This window comes from Lampris incognitus, chromosome 11, assembly GCF_029633865.1.
Source record: "Lampris incognitus isolate fLamInc1 chromosome 11, fLamInc1.hap2, whole genome shotgun sequence".
Classification (NCBI taxonomy): domain Eukaryota; kingdom Metazoa; phylum Chordata; class Actinopteri; order Lampriformes; family Lampridae; genus Lampris; species Lampris incognitus.
The window spans coordinates 15,505,525-15,533,086 of record NC_079221.1 but is presented as its reverse complement, the minus strand read 5'-3'; the positions used below and the strand labels follow the sequence as shown (position 1 = coordinate 15,533,086).

The 27,562-nt window shown below is 41.2% G+C and overlaps 1 gene segment (V, D, J or C); it reads left to right on the top strand.

The window, feature by feature from the left end:
• The window catches only part of LOC130121274 (Ig kappa chain V region Mem5-like), a 216,805-nt gene extending 212,649 nt beyond the window's left edge, over window positions 1-4,156 (top strand). Inside the window, 2 exon segments of the V gene segment in view lie at window positions 2,365-2,401; window positions 3,557-4,156. Coding sequence covers window positions 2,365-2,401; window positions 3,557-3,876 — 357 coding nt within the window.
• The last annotated feature ends 23,406 nt before the right edge of the window (window positions 4,157-27,562 follow it).

Here is a 27,562-nt window from a genome sequence, read left to right as displayed (position 1 = left end):
AAATAAAAAAAAATCACATTATCACTCCGAATTCATTTTTTAAACTAAATGGGCCTATGATTTCATCCTTAATGATTTCGATCCATATTGTAATTGCCCCTGGTTCTTAGCAGACACGGAGAGTCTCGACCGGTGCGCGATAGGGTGTTTATTTTTTCCTCTCTCTCCCGCTCTCCTTCACCGTCTCGTAACACCGTGAAAACTAGACAAATACACAAAATGGCATCAATATACCGTCCTATCTAGCTTCACATAACAAGAGACATAGAGGGAACATAAATTTCACTGTACAAAACAATTACACTGAAATAAATTGTACATGAACACGTTTCCATATTACAGCAGACAACGTAAAGTAGCTAGCATTGCTAGACAGATCCTGAATATGATACGAGGCGAAATAGCCATTTACCTTATTCCACAGACCAAGGGTGTTAAAAGAAAAGGGAATCCGCTGCTTTCTTCGTGAAAGAAGGTAAGTAAAAAAACATTTACGCTTGCAATGAACTTAGGTAAGTCTCTTTTTAAAAACATAAAGGAAAAGTTTGTCTTTTCTTTTTAGGTTCGTTACTTGACATGTAGCATCTCCTAGCCTTCACGTGCCGCCAAGCTCTGACTCAATGACACACTTTCGCGCTACAGGATCAACAACAAGGAAAAGATCGCCCTCACGTGGACATCACAGGTAAGTACATGAAATAAGTCAATGTATATAGTGTGCCAACAGCTTGCGAACAGGTAAATCAATAACAGGTAAGTGAAAATGTCAAACCACCGTAAATGCAAATCTGTATATTAAACATAAATATGGCACCAAAAAATGGCAGATCAATAGTTGCCATTTACACATATCATGACCCTCTCTGCCGCCCGCTTCAGAGCCTCTGTACCTGCTTTTATCCAAACCTGCACCCAGCCATCCGGTCCAACCAAGGTAGCTCTCATCTCCTCATTGAAATTACATTATTGACATAATTTTCAGGTGTTTCTGACACAAGGCCAGACGTTGTTCATTATGTGTCTTGGTAAGGGGAGGTCTCGTGCGAAATATCAGAACCTTTCCTATGCTTTACAGTGTGCGTTAGGTGTGGTTCAGTCCTGTCTGTGAATTTGAGCTCAAGGGCAATCTCGCAATTTCCTGCTTGATTGCCAGAACATCCCGATCTGACAGCTTTCTTCTTGGATCTTGTTTGTTTTCTGTGCACTATTTTGCCTTTTAAGACAAAGTTTTTGGCACGGTCCATCGTGTAACCAATAATGTCAAGCCTGGTACGATCAACAACCAGAAAACACCATATGAACCCATTTCCTTTTCTTCCATACGTGGTGTCAATTTATGGAACTTTTTGATCACCATCTTTGGTATTGTTGTCATGTATACCAGATGCATCTTGAAAGGATACGATTAAAACACAGGGAACTCTATACAGCATTAACAGTTGATGTGTAGGGATACACACAGGACATGTATTGCCTATAGGGGTCACACTATAGAGGACCATGCAGTCGGCCAAATGCAAAGTCTGAATGGCCAAGAAAACAGAAATCACTGTGGGGGCTCGATCAACATTTTGGCCACTGGATATCCATGGAGGAAAATATGACAAGCTGTTCCAGCTTTTAATGTCCTTTATTATTATCACAAGTTCATTTTTTACTTACAATATATAATTTTGATATCAGAAAGTGAATTTTAAGTAGTTATAATTAACTTTTAAGTAGTTAAAATGCCAGTTGTTGTTTAAGAAGTTCAATTGTTAATATCAGAAATTCAATTTTTGATATCAACAATTATGTTCCAAATGCTTATATTGAAAATAACATTTCTCATTTCAATAATTGGCACTTTAACTACTTAATATTCCATTTCTGGAACAAGTAATTTAATTTCTGATATCCTTAAATTATGTTTTAGTTCCTTTGAATTCCAGCTCTCACTGCAATGAATGGGGGAAAGATGTAAACCTCAGGAGTTAGAATTTAATCTTGATGTCAAAAATTTGAATTGCTGATACTATACAAAAATTGCATTTTAACTAGTTAAAATAACATTTAAAATATAACTTTTGGTTGATAGAATAGTTAAAATAGAACGTGGATATCATGAATTTGGTATTTTTCATCGATTCTTGTGATGTACAATGGGATTATAAATAGACTGATTGTCATCTAATGTCTGATATAAAAAGTGGCCAAGTGGTGAAGCTGGACTAAAAACAGAGGGATTAAAAGCTAAAACGTCTTGCCATATACACTAATAAGGCTGTGCTCGGGCATGTGAGCGTGCTGAACAGCAGCCCTCGAGGTCTGTCAAGCGGAAAGGAGGTTTTTGTACGGCGTCTCAACGAGGATTTATCACTGTGGCTCACTTTTGGTGGCGGCACTGAGATCATCGTCAGATGTAAGTGATTTCTCTTGTACATTTGTCTCTCCATAGTCGTTTTCTATATCTGTTGCTTCTTAAAATGTGCTCCTACGTATGTCGAGTGTTGATTTGAGGAAAAAATCGGATTTTGATGAGTTAATGACTCATTTGGAGTCAGTCGTGACATTAACACGACTCCAGGGTCGAAATGCAATGACTGATTATTGTAAAGTCGACCCATGTTATTCTAACAACATCAGTTTGCCGTAGAATCATAATATAACTTCAAATTTTAGCCTTAGTCGGCCATTTGCTAAAACCTGAACAATGCTGTGCAGTTTTGAAATTTTACAGGACAAATTGAAATCAAAATCTTCAAAAGTGAGCCATTTATTCGACGGTTGATCTCTAAACCATGTATATTTCAGTTGCCTTGTATTAGTAAAAGCTGCAGAAATTGTTGCATGATGATTGCACCGCAACACTGTAAATCAGCTCCAGGTACAGCGGTGGTTAAATGACCTTTACTCATACTAAAATGCCAAATAGAGGCTACACACAGTATACAGTCCCATGTAAAGCCCATGTTTAACTTACAGATTTATAATCTGCTAAATCACTGGGAATCTGAGGAATTAGGTCATTCCATATTCAGTTTGTGTGCGACACACATTCATACGCATGCTTTTGAGAACAATTGAAAACTCATTTTAAAAGTAATGATATAGTAAACTTGCAGAGTATTTAACTTATGAATTACAGCCTATGTCATATTGTTTATTTCATCCTTTATTTATTGTTAACGTTGGAAAAATTCATGCAAATTCTGAATATTAGCTTAGTTTATTCACTGTAGTTATGCAGAGACAGTGCACATTGATACACATGTCTGTAAATGCGGCAGTTTAGCTAGCATCACTAATTTCAACTGTAGTCCCTGCAGGTGCGGTAAAGACAACAGATTAAAATAAAACACATATAGGCTACTGTACAAATAGATTATGGGGAAAATACTGTACAAATATATACATGAAAACTAAGACTACAATATTATACAATTAATGCTAAATGTACTTAGTTAGACACCACAATAGCATTAACATTATTATGATGAGTAGTGGTAGTTTTGAAGTGCAATAAGTAAAACATAGTTAATCAAGTCAATGTATTCAGTTGTATCTGTCTTTACAGCGGGTGCTCCAGTCAAACCCACCCTCTCCCTGCTCCCCCCCTCTTCTGAGGAGTTGTCCAAGGGTTCGGCCACACTGTCCTGTCTGCTGAACAACTACTCCCCAAAAGGAGCGCAGGTGACTTGGCAAAAGGATGGGAGGGAGGTGACGGCGGGCATCCTGACGGGACAGGAGGCGTGGAGCAGCTCTGGGTACAGCCGCAGCAGCATCCTGACCCTCAGCAAAGCCAGCTGGGATGAAGGAGATCTGTACACCTGCTTGGTGGCCCATGAGGGCAGCAGACAGTCCACTGAGCTCAGGAGGACACAGTGCAGTATCTAGAGAAATGCCCAGTTTACTGGCGAGAAGCAACCCTCACTCAAATGCATGGTTTTATAAAAATAGATGAGTAAAAATGAGGCAGAAATGCGAACACAAAAGCCCCCTTGCAGTTTCTAACATGTGCATGCTTAGGTTTGCTGTAGTTAAGTGTGTAGGGATGAGTTTGGGGAGAGGGGCACTTTGGTTAAGTTCGTCTGTTGCTTCTACTGTTGGTTTCTGTTGCTGAATGTATTTCTGCTTGTCTGCTGTTCAAAAGTTAATAAAGTTTTTGGTCAAATGATCCAATTTTTCATTTATCATGAATTTAAAAACTGTGGCACCAACTGAAGCTGAAATCAAAATCCTTTAAATGATTTACAAATACTGCTCAACCCATAGTAGGTAGGCCTATAATGTGGGTTCATAATCTACTATAGTAACAACATAGAAACTATAACATGTGCTGTAGAGAGCTCATCCCAGTAATGAAAATAAGCTGAGACTAGCTTTTACAGTTCTGTCATAGCTGACATGTTTATCCAAAGTGACTCACTATGAGTACAGCCCTGACTAACTATTCCCATTGGGATGTGGTCAACATATATAATGATAAATCCTTGCATTAGTTGGGAAAAAAATTCAATTCCAAAAGTCATAAAGAAAAGCTAATACTTCAGTGGAGCACCCAGGACTGGGTTGGTTTGGAAAATACAATTAAACGTGGAGTGTGACATTACAGAGGCACATATTGTTTAACATGACCTGAAACAGAAGGGTTCGAAACCTGATGCAGAGTCCCTCTGAGACGTGAACATCTGTTGACAGAGTTTATTCTGGGCACAGCAGGAATCAGTCAACCTTGACTATGCAAATCACAGTGTGAAGGGAGCACACCACCCATCTGAGGAATTCACACAAGTTCTTCCTGTAGTCTATAGCAGAGTTTGAATATGAAACATGAAGCAAATACCTTCAGAAGTGCATCTCTATTCTTGGACCGGAGGGAACCAGTGAACCTCGACTATGGAAATTACAGCTTTCTGGCACATTTGACCAAAGAATTGAGAAGTTTCTTTCCTAAATTATATAAAATCCTATTTGGGAGAGAAATAAAATGTTGACAGATTTTAATTGTTTGACATGTGTGACGTTTATAGCATACCATCTGTAAAAGTGTTTTCATTTTGTCAGACAGACTTAAACTGTCCTTTAAAATGACCTCGACATGATTAAATGTTGTGCTACTTTTCTAATAGTGCTCTTATTTCAAATGCTCTTATTCTTATTCAGTAATAAATCAATTTATAACCTTGCTGTGCTCTCAGTCATGATCATCTGTAATGTGAAAAATGTAAATCTCTCTTCTATGGTATATCTATATAATCTGACAGCAGTCAAAACCAGTAACTGCTGAGTATGTACATTACAGACTAATATTCCCCGGCAGCTGTCAATTATATTGAGTTTCATTCCCGTTATGAAATAACCAGTACTGTATAAATAATCTAACTGCTGTAATGTAATCTGGTAGACTATTGGTAATATTTCACTCTGAAGGTTAACCTAAGCAGGAAATGGTATTCTCCTTGGTATAACTATTAAAGTCAAAGGACATCTGTTAACCGTTTTAACTGTAAATGTGTCTGTATTAACAATGTGCTGCAATATGGCTGAGTAATACAGTTACAGCAAAACTCACTGCCTGTAACTGTGGATGATAAGAAATTGGGGTAGACAGTCACTAGCCTATACCCGTATCAATCATACAGTATGAAATATATTAATGTGCATTACAGCAGCCATAATGTTATTGTCTGGTATCTATATAGGTGACTGTTTTAAAAAAGCCAGATCAGATTTCTCGTATAAGACATGAAGCCTTGCAGCCTACTAAGTGACCCTTCCAGCTCCACAGTGATGTTATGGTTTTGGATTTTCTTTCTGTGATGAGCAATTGTTTTGGGTTTGAATTTTTGGGTAGCTAAGGGGAGCTCAGGTCCCCTGAAAAGGACACACTCCCTGAAAGTCTACCTATATAAATTTAGGGGAGCTCTGAAACAACATCCATTTTTGTGTCACAGGTTATAAATTTTTTTTTTTCTGTACATTGAGGTTCCTGAAATCACTAATGATAGTAAAAATATGCCAATGTTGTGTTTATTCGCTCATTACATTCCAATTTCAGAACATTTGTCTCCGCTATAATAAACACAATGCTGTATCTATTCCTGTTTTTGCATCCATGCGTGGCGGCACTCAAATCACCCCATTTACATCACCACTTGAACTTCTTCTCCTCACTGAGTTGGCTAGCTAACAAGCTGCCCTGTGGTCACTTTTGATTTAACGTAAGAATCAGGGAATTACTCGCTTGACCTGTGTGTTTGTGAGGACTCGCCCTTGTCCTATTTATTAATGACATTTTTTGTATGTGATTCTGTCCCTAACTGCGATGCAACTGGTCTATTTATGTTTTTTGCCACGGCACCGCCCAACTGCCACCGTGGGCTATGTATCACACACTGTGTTCACTCACTCACTCATGCATGACCTGAGAGGGACTAAACACACACTCGTTAGTCTTTGATTTATTAACGATATACATTTCAAAAGTCCTCAGAATCATAGTAATCTAACTAAAACACTTTCACTTTATTAAATGTACCAATCCACACTGCAGCGTGGGTCTGGATGGTTTCGTGCTTGTTATTAGATTGACTTGCATGATGTAGGATAGGCTAACCTATAACAGAAGCAATATGTGGCATGTGTGCTATGCACCTGCATCCTGTGTGCTGTATCTTGTGTGGTGTTGATTGTCATTTTATTTAGTTCTGTGGTGTTTCCATTCTGTTTTTGCAAGGTGTTGAACAAAAGTGTGATAGGTTCTGTATTATGGTGTATTATCATAGTGATGTTGCCACCATGATGTTTTACTATGCAGGAGGCAATTGTGTGTTGTGATTAGAGTGTGGCTGTTTTCTTGCTAGCCATGTTTTGTGTAAGACCAACAGTTGAGGCTGTTGGCATGTTCTGATGTTGTCATGTGATGTAACCCAGGTCTGGTCTGTTCAGAAGCGTAGCACAAACCATTACCCGATTCACTGTGTGGATTTTGCTGTTATTATTATTATTATTATTATTATCATTATTATTATCTTTATTTATAGATCCATCCATCCATCCATTATCTGACCCGCTTATCCTGCTCTCAGGGTCACGAGGATGCTGGAGCCTATCCCAGTAGTCATTAGGCGGCAGGCGCAGAGACACCCTGGAAAGGCCGCAAATCTATGTTACAAAGTGCTTCACAAAAGCAGCAAAAAAAAAAAAAAAAACATTTTTTTGTATAGAAAACCAATAAAAGACAGTTAAAAAAAATCAAAACTCAAGTAAAATCAGGAAAGGTGCTTCAATAAAAGTATATATTAATAAGATGCTTAAAAGCGATCAATGACTCTGCCAACCTGATTTCCTTGGGCAGATCGTTCCAGAGCCTCGGGGGCCAAACTGCAAACACTCTGTCCCCTTCAGTTTTAAGCAGGGCCTCTGGAACAGACAAAAGACCTTTGCCTGAGGATTTCGAAGGACATACTGGTGAACGCCATGAAGAGCCTTAACAGTAATCAGTAAGATTTTAAAATCTACTCTAAAACACACTAGGGGGCAGTGTAAAGAGGCTAAAACAGGAGTGATGTGATCACATCTCTTGGTTCTGGCTAAAAGCCTGGCAGGTGAGTTCAGTACAGTCTGGAGTCCATCAAATGATTTATGGTTTAGCCAAGTAAAAATACTGTTGCAATAATCCAGGTATGATGAGATGGAGGTTTGTAAATTGGTCTTTTTGTCTTTAAAAGTTAACATAAATTGTATTTTTGAAATATTTCTAAGATGATAAAAGCATAATTGTACAAGCTTTGTAGTGTGCTGCTCAAAACTTAAACTATTATCAAACCAGACCAGTTTGATAGGGTGAGGAGCTCAGATATCCAAAGGGAGCTTGGAGTAGAGCCGCAGCTCCTTCGCATTGAAAGGAGCCAGTTGAGATGGTTTGGGCATCTGATTAGCATGCCTCCTGGGTGCCTTCCTTTGGAGGTTTACCGGGCACGGCCAATTGGGAGGAGACCCCGGGGCAGGCCCAGAGCACGCTGGAGGGACTACATGTCCAATCTGGCCTGGGAACACCTTGGATCCCACCAGGAGGAGCTGGAGGGCGTTGCTAGGGAGAGGGACGTCTGGAGTGCTCTACTAAGCTTGCTGCCACCGTGACCCAACCCCGGAAAAGAGGCTGAATATGAGGTGAGATAAAACCAGACATCAAGATTCCTTGCAACAATCTTGATTTGATCTGATAAGTAACCAGCAGATGGCCGAATTTGTCTTGCCATGTGCTGAGACCCAATGACAAGGATCTCTGTTTTGTTTGAATTCAGGTGAAGAAAATTGTTTGACGCCCAATTTTTGACATCACAAAGCCATACTTTAAGTGAACTCAGCACTCCAGGGTCTGTGGATCTAACAGGCAGGTACATCTGTGTATCATCAGCATAACAATAAATGGAGACACTGTGATCGATCATGTCAAAGGCTACACTAAAGTCCAAGAGTACAAGGACTGAGCACATGCCATCATCAGCAGCCCTTAAAAGGTAGTTGGTATCCTTGAGCAAGGCAGTCTCAGTGCTGGGATACTTCTGGAATCCAGATTGAAACTTAAAAAAAAAAATTCCAATGCAGAGAGAAGTTGCTTGGGCACTAATTTTTTCTAAACTTTTTGATATAAAAGGTAACTTGGAAATGTGTCTATAGTTTTGAGGGAGGGGGGGATCCAGCCCAGGATGTTTTAACAATGGGTGGAAACACACAGTTTTAAAATAATCAGGGACACAACCATTAGACAAATAACTATTAAAAACAAAAATCAAACAGGGCCTGACAGACTCCATTACTTTTATTAAAAAATTAGTTGGTATTACATCAAGGGGGCTGTATGTTGTGGTTTTTTGAGTAATAATAGAATAGAAAAATAGAAGTGGTGGAGAGTGTAATCAAGGAGGAGAGAGTGTTGACTGGAGCTGACTTCAATGTGCATGTTGTCGAAGGGAAAAGAGGTGATGAGGGGGTGATGGGCAGGTATGGTATTAAGGAGAGGACTGTGGATGGACAGATGGTGGTGGATTTTGTGAAATGGATGGACATTTCTGTGGTGAATACATATAGTGCTGCTTGAAAGTTTGTGAACCCTCCAGACAGGGTCACTGTTTTTGTAAAAAACATTAAAATAAGCTTATTACACATACATCCAAATCCCAATTTGTAAAGCACACCTTCCAAATAATGGACACACACACAAAAAGCGATATATTTTCATTATTTAATTCAACAAAGGTGGTTTATTTCACAAAAACTGAAAATTTAACATGTGCAAAAGTATGTGAACCCTTGTATTAGTAGCTTGTGGCTCCTCCTTTTGCAGCCATTACTTCAACCAAACGTCTTCTGTAACCACTAACCAGTCTCTTGCATCTGCTTATGGGGATTTTTGCCCACTCCTCCTTGCAGAACTCAGCCAGTTGAGAAAGGTTGGAGGGACATCTGGTATGTGCCAACTTCTTCAGGTCTTGCCACAACATTTCAATTGGATTAAGGTCTGGACTTTGACTGGGCCTATCCAGAGTACGAATCCTCTTTCTCTGAAGCCATTCCTTTGTAGTTTTGCTGGAATGCTTTGGGTAATTGTCTTGTTGCATAATCCATTTTCGTCCCAGCTTCAACTCCCTGACTGATGGCAGGAGATTCTGGTTAAGAATTTGTTGATATGCCGGAGAATTCATGGTTCCTTGGATAATATGGAGTCGTCCAGGTCCAGAAGCAGAAAAGCAGACCCAGACCTTCACATTTCCACCACCATGCTTCACTGTTGGGAGGAGGTTCTTTTCTTCATATGCAGTGTTGGCTTTTCTCCAAACATGTTAGTTTTGATTGTGACCAAATAATTCTATTTTGGACTCGTCTGTTCAGAGAATGGACTTCCAGAAGGTCTCTGGTTTGTCCAAGTGCTCTCTGGCAAAGTTGAAATGGGCAGCTTTGTTCTTTTTTGAGAGAGCAGAGGCTTCCTTCTAGCAACCCTCCCATGAATGTCATGGCTATTCAATTTTCGTCTGATTGTAGACGCATGCACATTTGTCCCAAATGCTATCAGAGAGGTCTGCAACTCTCTAGAGGTGATGTGTGGGTTGGCCTTTACCTGATTTATTATTTTTCTGGTGCTTCTGGGTGATAGTTTTGATGGGCGTCCACTTCTAGGCAGAGTTGCTGTCATGTTGACAGCCGTCCATTTGTAAATGATATGTCTTACAGTGGATGGATGCAGCTGGAATCTTTTGGAGATGGTCTTATAGCCCTCCCCAGACTGATGGGCTGTCACTACCCTCTTCTTCATGTCCTCGCATATCTCCTTTGCTCTCGGCATTGTTGATTTGTATGGGACCACAGTGGTTTGGTTGGTTTCCTCTCTCTTTTAATTCGTGCAGGCCAAACCCTTTCCCAAGGACGTCTCATTTCATTGGTCTGCTTAAATGATTAATTAAGCACCCCAATGTGTTTCACCTAAGTCTGTTACCTGCTTGACTTACCCAATGCAGCTGGGGGTTCACTTACTTTTGCACATACCCTAATTCCATGTTTCATGTAGTTTTTGGGCTACTAAAACAAGTCCCACTAAACATGTAGATGCAATTGATAAACATATATCTGACATTTCATATATAAAAACTGGTGATAATAAAATAAGAAAATCATGGTAAAACAACAGAAACATCTAAACTGCTCAAGGGGTTCACATACTTTCAAGCAGCACTGTATTTCAAAAAGAGGCAGGAACACAGGGTGACATATAAGAGTGGAGGAATGTGCACACAGGTGGACTATATCTTATATAGGAGGCATGATCTGAAAGGGATTGGAGATTTCAAGATGTTGACAGGGGAGAACATAGCTAGGCAGCATCGGATAGTGGTCTGTAGCATGACTTTGGAGACCAAGAAGAGGAAGAAAGTGAAGGCAGAGCCAAGGATAAATAGGTGGAAGTTAAAGAAGGAAGACTGTTGTGCAGAGTTCAGGGAGGAGTTAAGAGAGGCCCTGGGTAGGAGTGAAGAGATGCTGGATGGCTGGACACCCACTGCAGAAATAGTAAGGGAGACAGCTAGGAAGGTATGTGGTATGTCATCTGGACAGAGGAAGGATTACAATGAGAATTGCTGGTGGAATGGAGAAGTACAGCAAGTACAGAGGAAGGGGTTGGCAAAGAAGAAGTGAGATACTGAGATGAAGAAAGTAGACAGGAGTACAAGGAGATATGGCATAAAGTGAAAAGAGAGGTGGCAAAGGCAAATGAAAAGGCATATGGTGAGTTGTATGAGAGGTTGGACACTAAGGAAGGAGAAAAGGACTTGTACCAATTAGCTAGATAGAGGGATTGAGCTTGGAAGGATGTGCAGCAGGATAGGGTGATCGAGGATGGAGATGGAAATGTGCTGACAAGTGAGGAGAGTGTGTTGAGAAGATGGAAGGAGGAGTACTTTGAGGGGCTGAAGAATGAAAAAGAAATGAGAGCGAGAGCGAGAGAAGGCTGCATGATATGGAAATAGTGAATCAAGAAGTTTGCGGGATTTCTTGTTTGCAATGGTGACAGATAGGTTGACAGACAAGCTCAGGCAGGAGTCTCTGTGGACTATGATGTTCACAGATGATATTGTGATCTGTAGTGAGAGTAGGGTGCGGGTTGAGGAGAGCCTGGAGAGGTGGCGGTATCCACTGGAGAGAAGAGGAATGAAAGTCAGTAGGAGCACGACTAAATACACACGAATGAGAGGGAGGACAGGGGAAATGAGAGGATGCAAGGAGTAGAGGTGACAAAGCCCTATGAGTCTAAATGCTTGTAGTCAACTGTTCAAAGTAACAGAAAGTGCAGAAGAGAGTGCAGGCAGGGTGGAGTGGGTGGAGAAGTGTGTGAGGAGTGATTTGCGACATAATGGCACCAGCAAGAGTAAAAGGGAAGGTTTACAAGATGGTTGTGAGACCAGATGAGGAAAAGTCAGGAGACGGAGCTGGATGTGGCAGAGTTGAAGATGCTAACATTTTTGTTGGTAGTGATGAAGAAGGACAGGATATATTTGAGGGACAGCTAAGGTTTGACGGTTTGGAGACAAAGTAAGAAAGGCAAGGTTGAGATGGTTTGGACATGTGTGGAGTAGAGGTGCTGGGTATATTGGGAGAAGGATTCTGAATATGCAGCTACCAGGGAAGAGGAGAAGAGGAAGGCCAAAGAGGAGGTTTATGCATGTGGTGAGGGAGGACATTGAGGTGGCTGGCATGACAGAGGAAGATGCAGAGGACAGGAAGAGATGGAAATCGATGAGCAGCTGTGGCAACCACTAACAGGAACAGGCAGAACTAGTAATATTAGTAGTCGTAATAATTACAATGGCACCTGTCAAGGAGTGGCATATATTAGGCAGCAAGTGAGCTATCAGTTCTTGAAGTCGATGTGTTGGAAGCAGGACAAATGGGCAACCGTAACTATCTGAGTGACTTTGAGGGCCAAATTGTGATTACTAGATGATTGTGTAAGAGCATCTCCAATATGGCAGGTTTTGTGTGGTGTTTCCAGTATGCAGTGGTCAGTACCTACCAAAAGTGGTCCAAGGAAAGAAATGGTGAACCGATGACAGGGTCATGGGTGCCCAAGATTCACTGATGTGCGTGAGGAGCGAAGGCAAGCCGTCTGGTCCGATCCCACAGAAAAGCTTCTGTAGCTCAACTTGATGAAAAAGTTAATGCTGGCTATGATCCAAAGGTGTCAGAACACACAGTGCATAGTAGTTTGCTGTGTATGGGGCTTGCATAGCCACAGACCAGTCAGTGCTGATGATGACCCCTGTCCAACCATCAAAAGAGCTTACAATGTGCACGTGAGCACCAGAACAGGACCATGGAGCAATGGAAGAAGGTGACCTGGTCTGATGAGTCACATTTTCTTTTATATCATGTAGATGGCCAGGTGTGTGTTTCATTTACCCGGGGACGTGATGGCACCAGGATGCACTATGGGAAGAAGGCAAGCTGGTGGAGGCAGTGTGGTGCTCTGGGTGATATTCTGCTTGGAAACCTTGGGTCCTGGCATTCATGTGGATGTTACTTTGACATGTACCACCTACCTTAACATTGTTGCAGACCAGGTACACCCCTTCATAGCAACAATATTCCCTGAGGGCCGTGGTCTCTGTCAGCAGGACAAGACACCCTGCCACACTGAAGGAACATGACAAAGAGTTCAACGTGCTGTCTTGGCCCCAAATTCCCCAGATCTAAATCTGATCACCGTCTGTGGGCTGTGCTGTAAAAACAAGTCCCACCTCACACCTAACAGGACTTAAAGGATCTGCTGCTAACTTCTTGATTCCAGATACCGGAGGACACCTTCAGAGGCTGTTTTGGTGGCACGAGAGGGACCTACTCAATATTAGACAGTTGGTTTTAATGTTTTGGCAGATCGGTGTATCTACATAATATAATATCAAAATAACTTTATTTAAAGTTTAACAAAAACTTATTTAAAGATGACATTTGGATAAGATGTGCAGCCAGCAAATTGTCAGTGTGTCTGTCTTCCTCATATTAATGTTTTATTTTTCTCAGATTATGTTTTTTGAAGCCCTTTTCCCCCATTACGTCTCCTACATCTCAGCCTTGCCGTCTTCCGTTCAGCTCTCTGTTACATTTCTCAACAATCTTCACAAAAATAAAGAGAACAGGAAAACGTGTAAACTGTCAGTTGAAACATTTACTTGGTAACTTTTGCCTTTTTCCTTTGTACAAAAATGAGCCTTCAGTCCTGAAATACACAGAAAAGTAGAAGCCTTCTGCAGACGTCACATTTCACCAGGGGTTTATTGCAGACAGACAGGAGAGATTGCAGGGATGTAATCCTGTTTGGAAGCTGACTTAAGTCAATTCACTTATAATTCAAATAAATGAACATGTCTGAGTGAACCTGTAATACATCTGATGATTATAAAACAAATATTCTTACTCACATCAGATGATGAAAATATCAGGATCAGCTACCTAAACATTCCTTTGTAGCTGGGATACGAACCCTTTCTGAATTATGAATAACAATCCAGTTCTTGAAGTAACGTTAAAGCACTAAAAGGGGTTAACTTTAATTTTAATGTTATTTTCACCAGGTGTTTTACCACTAGATGGCTGGGAGGCAGCAAAGGGACTTAAAATCACCCAATTAGTTGTTGGCAGCAACTTCAAGATGATTTCTAGTAAAAATGGGCCCAGGAAAAGCCTTCTGAAATATGAAACTAGTCAAAGGACAGATTGGAAATTCTATTTCTGTGCCTCTGTTTTCATTCTTCCACTCAGTTTAAAGGGACAATGCACACAAAGTTAAGAAATCAAAGTATGCCAAAGTGCTCAAGTGCCAGAGGAAAAAGTGAATGGGGAAGTCAAACAATAACAATGGATGAGTGACAGGGTTGGTCTTGGGGGGACCTGCAGCCAACCCTGACAGGGAGGGCTGTAACCAGAATAAGTAGGTTGACTCAGTTTGCATCCCAGACTCACTGATTCTCCTACATTGACAGTTTTCATTGAAAGAGTCTGAGTCACAGTGACCTGACTGCTTGATCCTAAAAACAAAAACACACAAACAGACTGAAAGTGAAGGTCTTCATTCTCTCACATGTACATTTGGAAATCTCAATGAAGGGACTGATTTGTTACTCAATAAATTAAATAAACATATACAATTACTTTTTAAGGTTTTGTTTTAACTTAAGGTATATACCCAGCTGATGAGGAATTGGGGTCACCTGGGCTCAATCAGCAGTTCCACAGGAGGCGGGGCATTACCTGGAGAGGGAAGATTACAGACACGCGGCATTAGGGCCGTAACACTATGGTTGACATCAGATTCCATGTCAGTTTTTGAGGGGAAGGCTTCCGACGTAGGAGAAGTGATCAATGTTTTCAATAAACACATGCATACGTACATCTGTACATAATGCATAAATACAAACGTACACAAGTGTACAAACATCCATGCAAACAAATATAGTGTACACATCATATCATGCATCGTTGCAGAGGAAGATAGTAAGTAATAGTGGGTCCTAAGACATTTTTTAAAGTGTCCTAAAGTGTCAGTGTAAATTGTACATCATAATTTTTACTGTTAAAGTGTTGATTCTGATATTAATTATGAATACATTAATATATTTAACAGCTAGTATTTTAGCACAGTGGCCCAATGGTTAGCACTGTAGCCTCACAGCAAGAAGGTCCTGCGTTTGAACCCCAGGCCGTCCCAGGTGCTTTGTGTGTGGCGTTTGCATGTTCTCCCCGTGTATGTGTGGGTTTCCTCCGGGTGCTCCGGATTCCTCCCACCATCAAAAAGACATGGATGTTAGGGTTAATGCTCCTGTCTGTGCCCCTGAGCAAGGCTTTAAACTTAAAGCAAAAAAAATGCAAAGATGACAATTGGAAATTTTGTTTTGGCATTTTTATGTTATTTTTTATAGAAGGGAATAATCACATCATTAATGATCAATTGATATTAATTATTGTAACACGTAGTTGAATACATCATTAAACATGTTGGAGCATCAGGTTATATTTGGTTAAAATCATAATGCTTTAACATTGCTCTCAAACAACAAGGCAACATGATTGAAAATCTTAAATCAGCTGTTTTCTAAACATATTCTGTGAAGCACTGACTTTTATCAATAGATGGACCAATTTATTTTGTCCATTTTCTGAGGAGATTAAACTTCAGTTTCAGAGGTTTGGGGGATTCAGTAAAGTTTCAAAGTAAATCTCACAATTTAATGTAATGTAGGATTTACTTTCCACTTTATTCAAATTGTACTTTTTCCATGATCTTAAGATGTATACATATTTGAGGGCAACAAAAGAAAAATACTAACAAAACTGACAAATTTGAAAAGAATGTTTAATATTTTCTTTATTTGTGCAAAAACATGAGAGCAGTAATATGATGACAATAATACAATCGGAAAAAAGACAATGCAACAAATACTAAATATTAGAACAAGACCAAGAACAAAACATTACTACAATGATATTATTATTATTATTATTATTATTGTTATTATTATTATTATTATTTATGTTGTTGTTCTAGAGCTTACCGTATGTTCCAGCTGGCAGATCAGTCACTGTGAAACAAAGGGAGGTTTTTGTACAGCTCTCTATCACCGTGTGAACACATTCTGACTGTTGATATAGTGGTAACTCTGACAGTAGTAAACTGCTGTATCCTCAGCCTGGACTCCACTGATGGTCATGGTGAAGTCAGTCCCAGACCCACTGCCACTAAACCTCGATGGAGTTCCTGACTGAAGACTGTATGTGTAATAAATGAGGAGTTTAGTAGTTTCTCCAGGTTTCTGTTGGTACCAGGAGACATAGGGAGTGCCCCCAGAAGTATAAGCAGGTTGACTCAGTTTGCATCCCAGACTCACTGACTCTCCTACATTGACCGTTTTCATTGAAGGAGTCTGAGTCACAGTGACCTGACTGCTTGATCCTGAAAACAAAAACACACAAACAGACTGAAAGTGAAGGCCTTCATTCTCTCACATGTACATTTGGAAATCTCTGTGAAAGGACTGATTTGTTACTCATTAAATCAAGTAAACACATATAATCCTTTCTTAAGGTTTTGTTTGTATTTAAACTAAGCAGTGTAAAACACAAACAGGGACTTGGTAGAAATAAAGTGTAGGTTGGGAAACACAAAGTGTTGAGATCAGAGAAAGTTCTTTCAGGAGAAAAAAAGTTCAGATGAGGAAAACAAGGAAGGCAGTGAATCATCTCTGCCGGTCTTACCTTGAATAATGGCAGCACATGTCAGCATGAAAATGGTGGTCAAAAACATGGTTTTTACCTTTGCTGTCACAATGAGCAAGTGTTGGTGATTTTGCTTTGGACTTGCAGAGTTATAAAGATTTCATGAGCACTGAAGCGTGTCCTTCAAATAAGAAGTGTCCTCTCTATGCAAATGACCTTCCTGATTAAACTGCTGTTAGCAGCAGATGTGTATATAATGTCCTGTGAGGAAACACCGTCTTGTGTGTGCTGCAGTCAGTTATTACAGTAGTTACCATCACCTTCTTTGACTAATGCCAAGTTAGATTAAGAAGGAAGTTATCTTGGATAAAGAGCACTCTAGAACATGTTCATAACACCTTGTGAAGTTATCTCTACATTGTCATGCTCTGATTTCATGATATTCAGATTATACCATTCACACAGTCGAACTGAAATCCAGTTCATGATGAAACTGAAATAAATATAAAATTTCTTTCAGGGTTTTTCATTCATGTCCAAATACAAGCTCCCCTACAGATGCAAATAACCTCCCTATAATCAGTTGCTATTGTCTAACAGTCCTGATTGTTGTGCCCCGGAGATGAACTTAATCCCAAATCAAATGTTGCCTGAGAAGATTTCTGCACCAATAAGAAACAAACAGGTGATAACAAGAATGGCTGCTAACTGAAGCTACAGGACATGTCCTATTGTCCACAGTGTCTCCGCATAGACAGCGACCCAGCTAGCAGGAACCTTCATACAACATTTGCTAACATAACCTACAAGTTCTAATCATGTTTTAAAGAAAACCTTTTACTCTAATGTTCAAAGTACGTTATAAGGATGTTTATCATTTCAAATAATGTACCTATAAGGTTGAATGTTAACTAAGACATAACTTTTTAACTGCAAACATTCAGAGGATGTTTTGAGGGTGATGTCAGGGCCACAGATCATGTTACATGATAACAAAGGAAGAACAATCTCAAAACTATATTTATAACATGTTTTCAGGATGGTATTGAGGCCTCAGGTTACAGAACGTGTTTTATAAAACTTTCCTGTAGTGTGCTATTTTAACAAAGGTAGAATGTTTTGTCTCTAGCCAATGATAGTAGTAGCATAAATGGAGACACTAATATCTACCTAGGTTTGGGGAGTGGTATGCCTTGAATGACTCACGGGGGGGGGGGGGGGTTGGTATGAAGCTGAACAGTTGACAGTTTCATTGCCCCTCAGCAATAAACCTGAGCAATTAACAATTTACAAAATATAGGCACTGCTGCAGTTTGTATAAAATAAGCAAAACAAAAATAAACCCCTTTAATATAAAGATAAAATGACAATAAGTCCCCTTTGAGTGGAACCTTCCACTCGGATGGTCCCGTAGATGAGTTTGAGTTCCAAGAGTTTGGTTCAGTGTTCTTGTGTGTGTGACGTGTGTGTTTCTGGTGTCTGAGTGAATGAAGGAGCTAGTCAGATGTCTTCTGTGGACAGATCTTAGTTCTCTCCTCTTCCACGACAATCCACAGTCTCACTGTGTGGCGTGACGGGACATGACATGACGTGCATGACCTTGATGGCTCTGATTGGCTTGAACTCCCGCCATAAGCAGTGCCTTTCCTCATCCGTTGATTTTGCCCTAAGCTACGCAATACACATACACAAACTCTGAAATTCACAACGTTAAAGGCAATCCTGAAAAACGCAGAGCCTATCCTTCCGACTGAAAATGTAGGTGAGCTTGTGTGCTTTACAGCGTTTCACTGTTATAGGTTTAAGGACTTAAAAAGGACAGGCACATGAAAATATCATTTAGAATACATTATAACACGACATACTTGTAACTAGAGTGAAATGTTGATATGTTGTTATGCATTTTTTGTATGGTTATTTTGATGAAATTATCACAGGTTCGGCACCCTGCCTAACCTGACCGCACGTCATTGATGAAAATTCACCCCTGTTCAGCTACCATCCATCCATCCATCCATCCATCTATTATCCAAACTGCTCATCCTGCTCTCAGGGTCGTGGGGATGATGGGGTCTATCCCAGCAGTCATTGAGCGACAGGCGGGGAGACACCCTGGAAAGGCCACCAAGTCATCACAGAGCATATACTCTTTATGGACAAAAGTACTGGGACACACCTCTTAATCACTGAATTCAGGTTTTTCATTCAGATCCGATGCCGCAGGTGTATAAAATCCAGCAGCTAGCCATGCAGTCTGCATTTACAAACATTTGTGAAAGAATGGGTCGTTCTGAAGAGCTCAGTGAATCCAAGCGTGGTACTGCCGTAGGATGCCACCTTTTCCATAAGTCAGTTCGTGAAATGTCTTCCCTGCTAGATATTCCACGGTCAACTGTTAGTGGTATTACTGAAAAGTGGAAGTGTTTAGGAACAACAGCAACTCAGCCATGAAGTGGCAGACCACGTAAAGTCACACAGCAGGGTCAACAAGTGCTGAGGCACATACTGCATAAAAGTCGCCAACGCTCTGTTGACTCAATAATTGCAGAGTTCCGAACTTCCTCTGGCATTAACATCAGCGCAAAAACTGCACCGGGAGCTTCATGGAATGGGTTTCCATGGCCAGGCAGCTGCATCCAAGCCTTACATCACCAAGCACAATGCCAAGCATTGGACTGAGTGGTGCAAAGCACGCTGCCACTGGACTCTGGAGCAGTGGAAACGTGTTCTGTGGAGTGACAAATCCCGCTTCCCTGTCTGGCGGTCTGATGGACGAGTCTGGGTTTGGCGGATGCCAGGAGAACGTTACCTGCCTGACTGCATTGTGCCAACTGTAAAGTTTGGTGGAGGAGGGGTAATGGTATGGGGTTGCTTTTCAAGGGAAGGGCTAGGCCCCTTAGTTCCCTGGAACTAAGGGGCCTTCAGCACACCAAGATGCTTCAGCACACCAAGACATTTTGGACAATTCTATGCTTCCAGCTTTGTGGGAACAGTTTGGGCAGGGCCCTTTTCTGTTCCAGCATGACTGTGCCCCAGTGCACAAAGCAAGGTCCATTAAGACCTGGTTGGATGGGCTTGGTGTGGAAGAAATTGACTGGCCTGCAGAAAGCCCTGACCTCAACCCCATCGAACACCTTTGGGATGAACGAGAATGGAAATTGCAAGCCAGGTCTTCTCGTCCAACATCAGTGCCTGACCTCAGAAATGCTCTTCTGGATGAATGGGCAATGATTCCCACAGACACACTCCAAAATCTTGTGGAAAGCCTTCCCAGAAGAGTGGAAGCTGTTATAGCTGCAAAAAAAACAAAACAAACAAATACATAAACAAATTAATAAATACATAAATAGAAATAATACAGACTCCAAATCAAGCATCTTTACTATAGCCCTCACCACTACATTTTTATATGTATGTATATATATATATATATATATATATATATATATATATATATATGTGTGTGTGTGTGTGTGTGTGTGTGTGTGTGTGTGTGTGTAGGCCTTTTTTTGTGACCACCACAGTGACCTACAAAATTCAATCAGGTTGTCTGGAGTCCCATTTGTTATGTTAGTTACTGCAGCCGTTTCTCTTTAAAGTTTTTGACAGACAAATGAACAATAAAACTGTGCCAAAACAATATAATATAATGTCATAGTGTGTGTGTGTGTGTGTGTGTCTGCCCCCCCCCTTAAGATAAGTCCACTAAGTCCCTCCAGAGGGCCTTCAGTGTTTAAACTGTTTATTTAATAGTATGTAAAGTTGTTATTGGCACATTTTTTTCCTTTATTTCTTTTTTGAAGACTTGTTGGTTTGACTTGATTTGACATTTCCTCAATGGGTCTAGTAGGGATTGTAGCATTCAAAAGACATGCATTTTGTTTTCATGGGTGTAAGACTCCCATGTATATACAAAATGCCTTTTCTTCCAAGATGAAGATTTTTTTTTTTTTTTGCCAAAGCAGGTTGGCCATAAATAAAGCAGCAAGTACAAAATCCCTTAATATTTTGGCCATCACCACCATTTCCTTAACTTGTAAATTATCTGAGGTGAACCATTATGACTTAAGGTTCAGTTAACCTCAGTTTTATTTAACAAAGAATCTCTGTTACTGTCTCATTCCGGACAATACGCATGTGCAGGCATGTGCAGAGGTCACCCGCTGTGGCCCCGTCATTGTACAACACCTACAGGTGAGGAGTGGGTAGAGCATTTTTTAGTTGTGTTTCGTTTTTCAAGCTGCAACATCATCATCATCATCATCATCATCATCATCATCTCTCTCTCTCTCTCTCTCTCTCTCTCTCTATCTATCTCTCTATCTCTCTATCTCTCTCTCTCTCTCTCTCTCTCTCTCTCTCTCTCTCTCTCTCTCACTCTCTCTCTCTCTCTCTCTCTCTCTCTCTTTCTCATATACATATATACATATATCAGTGGTACTCACTAATTTTCTTAGGAGAGCCACTTATGAGTAAAACCATTCCTCAAAGAGCCACAGAGATTACAAATGTAACTCGGGTGTTTTTTGTTTGTTTGTTTGTTTTATCACTCTCAAGACATTTACCATCTTTGTGTATGTTTCAAAAAATATATCGTACCACGCTTTCCATCCTTACATCTCTTTTTATTCTAATAATAAATCTGTCCATTTTGAGAGGGGTGGAGGTCGAGACAATATTTGATATAACCTTACGTGCTAAACTTGCAAAACATTTCGCACATACAAAGCTACATACATAGGATGTCTACCCATGATCCCACGCTATTACGTAGTAGGCCGGGAGCCAGGACCAGCCCTCAGGATGTTTTCTGCTACCTTTTTTTCACTATTATTTCTTGTTAGCCTATACCTTGGGCCATCAGAAGTTGATAATGAGCACCCCCAACTCGGCCCCGTTTGGCCACAGGGGGCCAAAATCCCAATTTTTGGGCCATGTTCCTGGCGAAATTATGTACATGCAAATGTTAAGGTACTACAATGGCATAAATAGTCATACAAGAATGAAATTTGGCAGAGAGTATCCTGATACATAGGGGGAAGCAGGAAAATATGATTCTGGGGCTTGTTGCAACTCAATTTTAAGATATCACCCACACCATCCCCAAAAAGACAAAAAAAAGTACTGTCCGCCTGACAAATTATCATCAAAATGATTATTCTTCAGCACTTTATGGTGAATATGTATGCCTCACTTGTGTATAGACAACATCCCTAGTTCTTAAGCTTCAATTTGAGCCCAAGATGACCTTTCTATTTCAAAAATTACTCTTACTGTGGCCGAAAGTCTTCTCTATACCTCAAATCAGAGAACATTTAATTTTTTAGTCACTAGCATTCCAAATGGGGGTAAGTGCAATTTATTGCATTTAACAATATGTTCATATGTACTGCTTACTACTGCTATCTGAAGTGAACATGAAAAGTGAATACTACAGAACCTGTAGGAAAACAAATGCTTTTAAATGGTGTCTCATAGGCCTATAGCAATGGGCCTATAGGTCCAAAGCAATGCACTCAAGTAGAAGCCAACCACCAATAGAGTACAGTAAACATTTTTTATTATAATTTTTTTTTTAGAAAACAGATGGCTTTCATTTTATTAACAACAATGAAACATTAATTCCTACCCTCTTACCCCATCCCATCCCACTGTCCCCAAAAATACTACACAAAATATAGGCAAAGGGAGAAACAACAGAAGAAGCCAAAAATTCACCTTAAAAAATAAAAATAATATAAAATAAATCATAATTGGTGGTTCACTGGGATAGTGCGCGTACCACAACACTAGTCCCTAATGCATCAGCGTGGGTTTGAATCCGGCCCACTTCCATATGCTGCATGTCCTCCCTTCTCTCTTTCCCCACCCATGTCTCTTTCAACTGTACTATCTAATAAAGCTGAAATCTAAAAAAATAAAATCTAAATTGTATTTGATATCTTAATCATCCCCATATTCCTTCTCTTCTTCATCATCATCCATGTTAGTGTGTATTTCCTCAAGGTCATCCTCATCTGTCCCCTCTTCTTCCAAGACATCAACAAGGGCCTGGGGGATGATGTCATCCTCAAACCACAGAGGTTCTAGCTTGCCATCGTCATTTACATGAAACCCATGGTCCAAAGGGGATGGGACTTCTGGGTGGTTTTCATGAGCCCTTTTCCAGATTCCTACTTGGTAGTTCACTCTCTTTATGTGCTGCAAAAGGACTCGCTTGCACGGTGGAAAGGTGGAAAGGTCAATAGAGAGACCTTGTCGCAGCTCGAGGCTTGAGCCACATATTTTCTTGACCTTGACCTCTCTTGCCTCATCAACCTGCTTAACTCGAGGACCAAAGCCATAGAGGCGACAGGTGAACTCTTTGGCACCACTGAGGACAAGCTCATCAAGCCCCCAAGAGTTCCCCACTGCAGCAAAGATCTGAATGAACTTTGAATTCTGATTCAGAATCTTGATCGGTCGCACCTTTCCTTTGCCTTTGAATGCTGAAGTGCAGTCGGCACCAGTGAAGGCATGCAAGGCCAGCAGAGCTGAAACATGTTCTTGTGAATAATTGTCAGCCAGCTGCTTGATATTGATCAGCTTATTTCCCATGTCAAAGATGATGTCAACTGTGAATGATTTAGCATAGTAGAGGAGAATGAAGAAAATGTCACAGTCTTTTGCTCTGACTCTGACTGTTTTGATGTGAGGCATTTTGGTTTGGAAATAATTTATGTAGAGGATCACCCTCACATCAGTTTCCTCATGGTTTGAACAGATCTCAGGTAGAAGTTCTTTTGATATTACTCCAGCATGACATTCTATTTTGAAAGCTTGACCAGCCTCTATGAAGATGACAGGCCTTCTGAGGATCTCTTCCATCATATCTGCAGAGCTCCAGTGCTCGAGAAGTAAATGAATGAATGATTTCTTGTTTTCATCATTTGTGAGGAAAACTTTCCAATCTGCAAGTCGATGAACATTCAGACCACTAACTATGAACCATTCCCCACAACCTCTATGATCCCTCTCAGCTGATTTTGGTGAATGAAGACGGTCTGCATAAGTGTCTGTGCTGAATACTGTTTCAGCTGCAGCAGGTAGACATTTGAAGGTGCGCTCTGATATAGTCTTCATTGTCCGGGGCACATCATTCATGTAGAATGAGGAGTTTCCATCTTGAATGAGAGCACATTGGCTAGGAGAGGGGAGCTGTGCATTCTCAGCATCTTTGATCATGTAGTTCATCCCTTGTGCCTTGTTGGTTTTTGCAAAGAAGCCATCGATTGTTGAGATGGAATATGGCATCAGAGTCAGGGGATAGCACATCAAGTCAGAGATGCTGATTTGTGACCTTAGTAGCTGTGATTTGATGAAAATCTGAAAGATAAATCCACTTGTAGCCTTATACTGGATTACTCTCTGGTTTGATGCCATAAGCTTCCTTTTAGGTGTTGTGGAAGACATTGTCTTGAATTTGTTTCTCTTGATAGGATTAAAAAAAAGGACTTTCTTTGTGAGAAGACGATCACGGATGAACTCTTCTTTTTGAGTTTGGCCATTTTTCAGAGCATTCATCACATCAGAGCGCACCTCTTCTGGCATAGCAGCGCCTGAAGTCAAACTTGTCAAGGGTTGAGAAGTCTCAAGCTGAAATGGGTTGATGCTGCACTCTACAAACTCTCCTTTAGCATGGGCAGTCAGGATGTGACGTTGGCTGGCTTCATAATTGCTGGTGATTCCACAGATTCCAGCTGAGTATGTTCCAGAACCCGAGTTTGACTTAAGCCATTTCATAGCTGTCTCCTCTATGTTTTGTCAACGTGGCAGCGGTTGCCTGGGATATGTGATCTGGCTACACTGATTCCTCCAGCGCACAAAAGTTTCTCTGAACCAGGATGTGTTTCCTCAATGTGTTCAAGAAAGCATCCAAAGTATGTGAGGAATCTAGCATAATTCTGCTGATCTGAGCAGAAAAAGAGGTCTGGCATGATGTTTATGGCAGCTTTGTACCCATCATAGTCATTCATTTTGATTGCGCTGTTCATTGACAGGACAAGCCAGATGCAGTCCATGTATTCCATCCAAAACCGGCCAGTTTCTCCCAGCTCCCCCTTTCTCACTCTTTCTCTAAATGCATTGTATTCTGTTATGTGGTAAGATATATCAGCCGATGATAGAACTTCAGTTAGAGTAGATTCATTTGGGGTATGTTTTTCCAGAAAAAATGTACCTTCAGCTGAGAGTGCTCCATGAGTTTCCAGATACTTGTCATAGAGGAGTCTTTCAAGACCTTCTAGCATCGACTTGTGTGTGTTCATAGCTCTGTCCCAATTCTTTCCATCAGTGACCCCAGCCACAGAGCCTGTGGTGATCAGTTTTGCTTCCAAAGCCACTTCGACCCATCCACTCCCTTGACAGTATCTTCGGCCTATACCTTTCAAGTAAGCTCCACAGCAATGGAATGTACCACTGAGGATGATGTGCTTTTGATATTTTTCAGGTTCATTCCATATTAGAGGGTAGGCTTTCATGCAAACACCGAGGTCAAATGTACTGATGGTGTACTCTTGTCCAGATTCAGTGGATGCGACTTGGCTGCATCTAAGGCAGAGTTTCTCAAACTTTTTTCAGCCAAGGCACCCTTTTTAAGTGCCTAAAATCTCAAGGCACCCCAGTGTAAAAATATAGCTAAAAACGACACTGCATCCCTCTATTAGTGCAAATATCCTTTTTTATTTTTAGGGGACGGCGTGTATCAATGAACAGATAGGCAGACAGATAATAAGGTGGGTAAAGAGATAACATCCCTCCAGAATAAAAAATAAAATGTCAAAATAAGTCCTTCAAACTGCCATCCCCCTTCCCAGCATAATGAAGTGACAGGAACTTCACACAAAGAAATGGCAGGAACACTCCCATCTGTACTCTTCCATCCAGCCTCTGTACACACACACACACACACACACAGACACACCCACACACAACCCGCATTTAAAAAGTGAGATAGGCCTACATGTGCACATGAACACACACTCACGCACAAATATGCCACAACTGAGAGCCAGGAGTGCATAGGGGAGAGAGAGAGGCCGAGAGGGGGCGTGACTCACCATCAATGAGAGACATGGGCCTGGGAAGACGCACAAAGCTGCCCTATCCTGGCAGGGATGGATGAGAGGCAGACACGTAGATCCTGGTCCACAGTCCTTAGTCGCTCCCTGTACCTGTTCTTGATGTACGTCAGGCTTGAAAAACTCAGTTCACATAGATAGGTTGTGGAGAAGGGTAGTAGAATAGCAACAGCGCATCTTGAAGCCAATGGGTACTCGTTTCCCACTGATATCCAAAAGCTGTCCAGTTCCACATCACAATCTCCTTTTCAAAGTGCGATCTTCCCTGATCTCCATCAGTTGTTCCTGTATTGGAAGTGAGCAGTCCTTTGCACTTTCCATTGCACGCGCACTCCAAGGATCACGGACCCAGTCAAACTCAGCATATGACTCAGAGGGAAAATAGTGATTGAATCGCTCGTCAAGAGTGGTCAGATGCTGGGCTATTACGCCTGACAATGTGGTGTTGTTTGTATGCATATTGCACAGGGGAAACATATCCAGCCTGCCCTGGTCTACAAAGGAACGCCAGAGTGTGAGCTTGGACCTGAAGCCGCGTAGTTTGTCAGATGAGGAGAGGAGGGTTTCTTGTCTACCTTGCATTTTGATATTCAGCTCGTTTATGTGCTTAAATATGTCAGCCATATACGCGAGTTTTGCGCACCACTGCTCGTCTGCGAGTAGCTCTGCAAATGCAGGTTTCTCGTCTATCACGAAGGCCCTCAGTTCTTCTCTTAACTCGTACACTCGGGTCAAAACTTTACCCCGTGAAAGCCAGCGGACAGCCGTGTGTAACAACAAGCTTTGATGCTCTGTTCCCATTTCCTCGCAAAGAATGGAAAAGAGGCGGCTCTTTAACGGGCGCGCCTTGATGTAATTAACCATGTCCACTGCTTTGTTCAGTACGTCGGAAAGTTCTTTTGGTAGCGTCTTAGCAACAAGTGCCTCTCGGTGAAGGAAGCAGTGGGTTGTTCGTATATCAGGGTTTTGCGCTTTGGCCCTGGTAATGAAACCTTTGGCACTGCCCGTCATTGCAGCCGCGCCGTCGGTGCAAATACTGATACAGTTCTTCCAGCTCAAACCACCCTTGTCAAGATACTCAGTTGTCACACGGAAGATTTCTTCTCCTGTAGTGTTGTTGGGGAGCAGTTTGCAAAATAAAAAGTTCTCTCTAATACGGCCCCCATCAACAAAGCGAACATTTGCTAAAAGCTGAGTGTGCCCGCTCACATCAGTTGACTCGTCGAGTTGTAAGGAGAAATGTCCACTGGCCTTGATTTTATCCAAAACGACATCTTCAATATCGGCAGACATGCTATTGATTCGCCTCGCTATTGTGCAGTCTGACAGCGGGACCTTGGCTACTTCTTTGGCAGCTTGTGGGCCAAGCATTTTGGTAACGATTGCCGTGCAAGCAGGTATTATGACGGACTCTGCGATTGTGTGGGGCTTCTTGGCTTTCGCTACTATTTCTGCTACGAGGTAGCTGGCCTCCAGAGCCTTCTCGGATACTTTGGCAGCTTTACACATGACTCTCTCTTGCCGCGATTGCTGGGTTTTAAGGCGAACAAAGTACTCCTTCCCCTTGTTTTTAAGGTGTGGGTGTTTTTGCTTCAGATGTCGTTTGAGTTTGTTGGGAACCATAGTTTGGTTTGCCAGTGTCTTTCCACATACGAGGCAGAGCGGGAGAGGGCATGCATCATCAGTACTAATGAAGCCAA